The sequence below is a fragment of the Megalobrama amblycephala genome, linkage group LG21, assembly GCF_018812025.1.
Source record: "Megalobrama amblycephala isolate DHTTF-2021 linkage group LG21, ASM1881202v1, whole genome shotgun sequence".
Classification (NCBI taxonomy): domain Eukaryota; kingdom Metazoa; phylum Chordata; class Actinopteri; order Cypriniformes; family Xenocyprididae; genus Megalobrama; species Megalobrama amblycephala.
In genome coordinates this window covers 5,398,980-5,408,124 of record NC_063064.1, presented here as the reverse complement: position 1 = coordinate 5,408,124, position 9,145 = coordinate 5,398,980, and the positions used below count along the sequence as shown (strand labels likewise).

The following is a 9,145-nucleotide window of genomic DNA, read 5'->3' as shown; positions in this document are numbered from 1 at the left end:
GAATATTTTACATCAAAAAAGGCTATGGCTTCAAGAACATTTCCAAGACATTAAACATTCCTATAGAGACACAGATGACATCCTCATAAGTTTAAAATCCATACTATAGCAAAACTTCCAGGGCAATGGAAGAAAAAGTACAATTAAATCAAGGGGAATAAGATGTTTGATCAGAGACGCTGAGGAAAAACCCTGGATTTACTGCCAAAGACTTGCTAGATGACCTGATAAAAGGAGGAAAAAACACTTCAATGCAGACTATAAGAACACTAAGCGTGGACACCTCGACAAACACCAAGAGAACATGAAAGGCTGACCTTACAGTTATAGCTTTACAATGGTTTGATGACTTAAAGGGATGGCTCACCCAAAAATTAAAATGGTCATCATTTACTCACCTTCATGTTGTTCCAAACCTCTATGACTTTCTCTCTTCTGTGGAACATAAAAGAACATTTTGAAGAATGTTGGTAACAAACAGTTTTGGTTCCAATTGACTTCCAGTGTATTTTTTTGTCCATACAATGGAAGTCAGTGGAAACTGAAACTGTTTATCTTCTCTAAAATTTCCACAGAATAAAGAAAGTCATACGGGTTTGGAACAACATGAGGATGATTAAATGATGACTGAACTAACATTTTTGGGTGAACTATCAAGAATCAGACAATTCTGAGATTTTTTTTTAAACATTATTATTACTTTTCATTACATTATTTTATTAACATAAATAACAATTATTCAAAATCTCATAGTCATTCAACAGTTTAAATTAGGAATAAGAAAACAATCACATATTTGAATACATCTGAAAGTAAGGCTTCACAAAGGACTTAAACAGAAATATGAACAGCTGGGTTAAAGTGCCCCTATTATGGATTTTTGAAAATTACCTTTCATGTAGTGTGTAACACACACTACCAGTCAAAAGTTTGGAAACATTACTATTTTTAATGTTTTTGAACAAAGTCTCTTATGCTCATTAAGGCTGCATTTATTTCATAATAAATACAGAAAAAACAATAATATTGTGAAATATTATTACAATTTAAAATTATGGTTTTCTATTTTAATATGCTTTACAATATAATTTATTTCTGTGATGCAAAGCTGAATTTTCAGCATCATTACTCCAGTCTTCAGTGTCACATGATCCTTCAGAAATCATTCATAAATCATTCTAATATGCTGATTTATTATCAATGTTGGAAACAGTTGTGCTGCTTAATATTATTTTAAAACCTGTGATACTTTTTCAGGATTCTTTGATGAATAAAAAGTAAAAATAAATAAATAAATACAAAAAATCAGCATTTATCACAAAGCATTTATTTAAAATAGAAATCTTTTGTAACAATATACACTACCGTTCAAAAGTTTGGGGTCAGTAATTTTTTTTCTTTCTTTTTTTTTTGAAAGAAATTAATACTTTTATTCAGCACGGATGTGTTAAATTGATAAAAAGTGATAGTAAAGATTTATATTGTTAGAAAAGATTTATATTTTGAATAAATGCTGTTCTTTTAACCTTTTATTCATCAATGAATCCTGAAAAAAGTATCACAGTTTCCAAAAAAATATTAAGCAACATAACTGTTTCCAACAATGATAAATTGAGTATCAAATCAGTATATTAGAATGATTTCTGAAGGATCATATGACTGAAGACTGGAGTAATGATGCTGAAAATTCAGCTTTGATCACAGGAATAAATTATATTTTAAAGTATATTAAAATAGAAAACCATAATTTTAAATTGTAATAATATTTCACAATATAACAATTTTTTTTCTGTATTTATTATGAAATAAATGCAGCCTTAATGAGCATAAGAGACTTCATTCAAAAACATTAAAGTAATGTAACATAGTAATGTTTCCAAACTTCTAACTGGTAGTGTATATCTCCACCACAATGAGAAATCATATGAAATCCAAACACCAAACCATCATTATTGACCAGTCGAATGAGGAAAGACAGATGTCCATCACTGCATTCACGACTACAGTTAAGTTATCATAGCAAAATGATCTTGAGACATACACAAAATTACATATACATACATATATTATATATATATATATATATACACACACACACACACACACACACATATACATATATATATATATTTATATATGAACACAAATATTCAAATAGAATTTTTTTAAAAATGCCATTCCTAGGACAAAGCTGAAACTTTTTAGTTTCAACTGGACAACAATGAAACTTCTTAGTGCTCATTGTCGACCACCTGTGCTTGCACACACTACCAATTGGAGTGCATTTTGAAAGGCTGCACGTTCGACTGTACGCACACGCTAAGCGTTCATGTCAAAACTGAAGTATACTTTGGGCTTAAACGTAAATATGTGCGGTAACACTTTAGTATAGGGAAAACATATTCACTTTTAACTATGACTTTACCCTCAATAAACTCTTAATTTACTGCTTATTAATAGTTAGTAAGGTAGTTGTTAAGTTTAGGTATTGGGTAGGATTACAAATGTAGAATAAGGTCATGCATTAATATGTACATACTAAGAACTAATAACCAATATTCTAGTAATATGCATGCTAATAAGCATTATTATGTAATAATAACAATAAGTATTACCAGTCATTTCACTGCCTTACCAAGTGCTTTTCCATTGCCTTACTGCTATGACCAGTTTGCTTTTCTTGTTGGATTACTGATTACTGATAGTTGGATTACTGTTTTTGCTTTGCCTGGTTGGACTGATTTGCTTGTCACTGAATACCTTGCATGCTTCATCAGCTACGTCTCTGCCTTGTGTTTTGAATTTGTTCGCTGATTTTTATTAAACTTCTTGCATTTGGATTCTACATTCACCACCATGTCGAATCCTTCAAACAAATGAACTATGCAAAAAAAAAAAAAAAAATTTTTCCCATTAACCAAACCATGGGAAAATATTTTGAAAGAGGAATTTGGCCTGAAAGGAAAAACAGCACAAGGATAAAACTGTCACAGATAATGAGGGAAGTGCTGTTGACACAGTTTATTCTTCGATCCAACTGGTCTGTAGTGGCCAGTTCAGTCACGAACATAATAAAAGCCAGTATTCTCTTTTGTCACATCAGAGAAGTTGGTTTCATTTCGACGTGGCTTTCACCCAAAGCCTAATTCCATGAACTTCAGAAAAAACACATTGTTTCGGTGCATTACCACAAGTCTGTGTCAAGTTATTTGAGATAGTGTTCTGAATGGAAGCTCAATTTGGTTAAAGAAATAGTAATTCCTAAGAAAGTGCTTTCAGATTACATCTGTATAGATTGTTTTCAATCCTGGCCTATATTGTGTAGCACAAACCTGACTGTGTAGACACAGACAACAAAGCCAGCTATAACACACAAGTTTGTAAGCGCTCCCCCGAGCTTTCGATCTGGCTGGCGGGGTGCAGGTGGTTGTCGGGCCACTGCCTCCCAATTGACCGCATGACCATTATGTGGAGGAGCACCAAAGAGGTCTTCATCTCTATTAGACCTCATATCTGGAATATATAGAGGTTGGAGTTGCACACTTAAATCTCTTTGAGTCCTTTGCTTCATCTTGATCTCCTATAAAGAAGAAGAAGAAAAAAAAAACATTAGTATGTAACGCGCGTTTAATTCACAAACTTATTTCCGAGTCAGGTTTACCTCCACAACCTCAGGAAACAGCGCACAGAAAACTCTGTCCTTCAGGTTGTATTCCAAGCTCTGCGCAGACAGCTGTCTTTTCTGACAGGCAAATATAAAAATTAATAAGAGAATGAATGATAACCAATTATGTAATCTTTTTTTACCATACTCTGAACATAAATATTACCAACACAATCTCATGGCAATTCAAAACTATTTCAAGTGATGCTCACTGCAGAGCCAAATGGGTGGAGCTTGACCTAGTCTGAGGGGTGGAGCTTAACCAAATTACACTCCAGTGATGGTTATGTGCAGTGTTGGGGTAACACATTACAAGTAATGCAAGTTACATAATCAAATGACTTTTTTCAAGTAACTAGTTCAGTAATGCATTACTTTTAAATTTACAGCACAATATCTGAGGAACTTTTCAAAGTAAGTAACGCAAGTTACTTTGTTTTCAAATCATGAGTAAGGCGTTTTCAGTATTGCTCAAAATGAATAAAAACAATGCGTACTCAGCTATTACGCAAACCTGCAGTAATAAAATAACGCATATACTTTATGCATTTAATCTCACTTTATTAACGGTACAGGTGTGAATTTGCATTTCCTTTAGTCTGAGGCATATTTCACTTATTATATTATAATAAAAAACAAACAAACATGCCCAGCCCAGGTGAAAAAAAGTAACAGCGGCAGTGATGTCTCGCTCTCATTGAAGTATATGCGCGAGACATCACTGCCGCTGTCAGAGCGCGATCAGACCAAACGAATCGAGTGATGAATGCAGTTGGACATAATGGTGTATTAGAGGTAAAAAATGATATAAATACTGTTCGGTTTCTCACACAAACCGATCGTTTCGTGTCTTAAGACATCAATGTGTCGTCTCGAGCCGCAGGGTTTAATTTGGATTTGTCTGTCGTGTTTTATTTACTCTTATAGTCCAAGTTCCCACTGACTTGCATTATACCACTGACAGACGGCAGCGGTTGCAGTTAAAAATCATCATTTGTGTTCTACTGAAGAAACAAAGACACCTACATCTTGGATGCGCTGGGGGTAAGCAGATAAACATTTTTGGGTGAACTATCCCTTTAAAGCTGAAGTCCTTAAGTTTGTCCTTTTTGTCGCCATCTCTGTTCAAAATCTACAATTGCAGTTATTTGAGGATGTGTGGCTGTCAGTCATCGCACCGGTGGATACTGTACTTCGGAATCACAGATTATGTCTTGGAAGTACAACCAAAACAAGAATTTTCACTGGAAAATGTCATCTGAACAAGTAAGTAACGTGGTCTACCACTTTTGTTCTGACCAACTGAGGAAAAAAAAAAGCATTACAATAACTCGCGCTACCAATGGTGATTAAATCTAACGATTGCTTAGCTCAGATTACGTCAAACCGTGCAAATTATTTTTATTGTTATACTTTGTTCTCAAATTGTTAATGTTAACACCATCAGCACTGCGTGACTATGTGTATTTAGTGTGTATTGGCGTTAATTCGTCATACCACACAATCCGCCATCAAAATAAGTTTAACCCTTAAATGCATACCTCAGGTCTTTAGTGACCCGGGACGTCATTCACTACCCTCCTTCTCGTTCATTTTTTAACGTTAGACATCAACCTTCTTGGTATTCCTCAATCAATTCATTATAAAGAATATAACAAGAAAAAAATCATAAAATTATAAAAGAATGCCTATTTTTGTATTCATTTTTTGTAAAAATTGTATAGGGTCGCAAACGACCCGAGGTGTGTATCAGTGTACGTATATTTTTTCTGCACAACAATAATTGAATCTTAGATGATGGAATAAGTGCAATTCACCTTTATTCCACAAGGTGGCAATGTCTGAAGTGACGACTCATTTAGACAGAAAACGAAATAATAAGAAAAACATGAAATGGCTCAGCGATTTACTGCAGAGCATGTACTGAACGCAATCAAATATGACTGTAACTGTTACTGGATGGATCTGGTGAAGCTGTTAGCGATCTAAATATTTGATTTTGAAGATGTTGAAAATTATATAGTTTTGAGAATACGTTTGAGATCGCGAATGGGCTCATATTCGTGACCTCAAAGATAAAACTAGCCCATTATTTGCTGAATTTACTGGGAAATGAAGCTCTGACGAGGACAGTGATGATGGCACAAAACATCTGCTCAAACGGAGCCCTTTCAAGCTCCAAAAGGTAACAAAATATGCTTTATTTTATTCTTCTGTAATTGTTACTCTATTATCAGAGGAGTTTTATATTATCGCGACAGGTAGAGATCCATTCAGTGTTAGATATAGATCCGGGTCGATAAAGACCCGAATATGTAAGAATGATTGGCGAAACAGTCATACATTTAAGGGTTAAGTATTCCAGCTGCCATGAGAAAAGGCTATAAATGATCCGTCACCTGCAGCATCCTCACATGATATAGCCTACTAGCTGGCTATCGTTCTTTGTGTAAACAGACGTGATGTAATGACACAAAGACGAACAGCTGTATGCTTGAATTTCTCGCGGAAACCCACCAGTACCACCCAAATTAGAAAACATTATTACAAGCGGTAACACTTTACTTGAAGGGGTGTGCATAAGACTGACATGACACCTTCATAATCTTGACATGACACGTGTCATGAATATAAAGGAGGTTTTATGAATGTTTATGACAACTGTCGTTAAGTGTCATTCGCTCAATTATGTCATTTTTAATGCAAAGATGACATTGTTTGAGATGTCTTTGTTACGACAACTTGACATAAACCAATACATCATAACCTGTCAGTGTCTTTGTCATGACAACTTGACATTAGCAAATCATCATAACCTGTCATAAACATGACATAGCAGATTAATTATCAAACTTAAAAAACTAATTAGCTTTATGGGTTAACATTACATTACATTATTTTGGTAACACTTCAGTATAGGGAACACATATATAAACGATTAACTATGACTTTTCCCTCAATAAACTCTTAATTTACTGCTTATTATAGTTAATTGTTAAGTTTAGGTATTGGGTAGGATTAAGAATGTAAAATATGGTCATGCAGAATAAGGCATTAATATGTGCTTTATAAGTACTAATAAATAGCCAATATTTTAGCCATATGAATGCTAATAGTAATAAGCAACTAGTTAAAAGACCCTAAAATAAAGTGTTACCATTATTTTATAACAGTGTCATCTTTTTTACGATATTTGAAATTGTCTATTATCTGACCTTCTGTTGGAGGAAACTTAAAAAAAAAAATAAAAAAAAACACGAAATGAAAAATAGTCATGACGCTGTTATAAAATTATTTGTCAGAGTATTGTCACTTAATGACATTTTAATGACAAGTTCAATTTGTACCACTGTACTTGAGCTCAAGATACATATTCATGACACTATTATAATGGCCTCATGACAGCCAATGTCAAAACCAACCACATGACAGTTTAATGTAATGTTAACCCATAAAGCTAAATAATGTCTAGTTGTCATGACAAAGACACTGACAGGTTATGATGTATTGGTTTATGTCAAGTTGTCATAACTCGGACATCTCAAACAATGTCATCTTTGCATTAAAAATGACATAGTTGAGTGAATGACACTTAATGACAGTTGTCATAAACATTCATAAAACCTCCTTCATATTCATGACATGTGTCATGTCATGATTATAAAGGTGTCATGTCAGTCTTATGCACACCCCTTCAAGTAAAGTGTTACCTTACAAGCTTACTGTTGTGAATAGGGCTAAGGTAAGGAGATAGTTTTGAACACTGGCTGGTTATGTACTTGCTCAAAAATTGATTTTGGATCATTCAAAAAAATTACGGACTGCAGCTTTAAGGGAATGCAATGTTTTGTCGAGAGAAGTCAAATGCTTTTTTCCTCTCATCTCATATTTTCTCCTATCAACCATCCGTAGTATATAGCCTATACTTTCAGCAAAAAACTTGTTTGTTCTTTCAGTGTACATACAGTGAAGTCAGATGTCTCAATGCTTCCCAACGTGGGAATCTTTTCCATCATGAAGCTCAGCAGTCCGGTGAGTATAGTAGAGACTGACCACGCAGGATTCCAGGTGTCGGGGTGAAAGTCACTTATGGACAGGCATAGCCTATAGGGATGGTAGAAGATACTTGAAATGAGCCGCAGTGACTTGACATTATAACTGTATGCTTACGAAGATAAGCTCTTATTGACCTCACCTTGTGTTGCAATTGAATCTCCCATTAGGGGTTATCATATAAATACTAGGTGGTTTAAAAGGAAATTCTTGGGGAAATATCAATTTGCCATGATAGTAGCCACCTTAAATAAGCATTAAAAAAACATTAATTACAAAAAAAGAAGAAATAAGCACAAACAATAGGCCTATAATATATATAAAAACCCTTTAAGATCAGGTTTTCATTCAAGTGAAAGTATTCATGCCTACCCTCATAAGGGGATTTCTCCGGTCCACGAACAACAAAATGCCTGGGAAACATTTCATCATGAGCGATGCCATCAACAAACATTTCAAGACATGAACTTTCAGGAAAAAGGTTCATTTCACAATATTTGTGCTCAACACCGTACAGCAAACGTTCATGTCTACTTGTTTTTTTATCAGTGCCAAAACCAGTGACATGACATTATTATTTCATTGTATAAATCAGACACATTCGTACCATTCCAGTATATTGGAGGGCAGAGGTTCAGCACAGATGTAAGGCACAGGGTCTTTCCTAATCCTGAGGTAATCCTGCTTCAGGCGCTGTGTTGCTGTTGAAGGGGGTTTCCTGTTACCACCTCCACTCATCTGAAATCGTTTTACTTAATGTTAAAATCGGCATGAAAAAAACCCCCAAAAAAAACAGTACACTGTAAAAGTGATTCTTATATTTGTCCCCTTGGAATTATAAGGTTCTGTCTGCATTCTAAGCAGATATTGAGCTTCAAAGTTTCTACATTCCATTCAACTTTGTAGACAGAATTGTTTTGTTTTCTAAATAAAAAGTCCCAAAATGCACACTACATTTTATATATATATGACATACTCACCTCTCCAGTCAATGCAGAACAGATGAAAGCGTGAAGAGTATCAAATTAAGTATGTCCAGTCTCTGTAAATTGGTCAGTTTTCATGTGTCAACGTATTGACGTATTGACTTCAGAGAAAGAGAAAATGAAGGTAACATCATTTCTGTCTGCTTTCACTTTTGATTTAATAATGGGTGGTACTAGGCTAACATTCCTTTTTTATCAGAGGGAAGCTTTGCCATATGAAAATACACCAAATAACATTTTTGGTTTTGTAGGGAAAGAAAAATGACTGATTTAGACTATAGCCACTTTACCACCATTGGGTGGATTTCACATCTTTCTCTCTTGTGACGGCTGTATCTGTATGCTGTTATTCTCTATATTGCTCCCCTCTTTTGGAGAGTCTTGGAAAAGCTATCATGGATTTTTTTTTTCTATTGGAGCAAATAGGAATACAAAAATTATA

The 9,145-nt window shown here is 34.4% G+C and overlaps 1 protein-coding gene across 1 annotated transcript; it reads right to left on the bottom strand.

The window, feature by feature from the left end:
- Positions 1-2,997: 2,997 nt before the first annotated feature.
- On the bottom strand, positions 2,998-8,873 carry LOC125257145 (ubiquitin-conjugating enzyme E2 J2-like). Its single transcript, XM_048173602.1, has 7 exons — positions 8,698-8,873; positions 8,325-8,455; positions 8,090-8,130; positions 7,860-7,962; positions 7,630-7,768; positions 3,662-3,742; positions 2,998-3,580 (listed from the first exon to the last, which is right to left on the bottom strand). Exons 2-7 carry the CDS (start codon positions 8,453-8,455, stop codon positions 3,302-3,304), a joined length of 774 nt encoding a protein of 257 aa, XP_048029559.1. The 5' UTR covers positions 8,698-8,873; the 3' UTR covers positions 2,998-3,301.
- Positions 8,874-9,145: the final 272 nt, after the last annotated feature.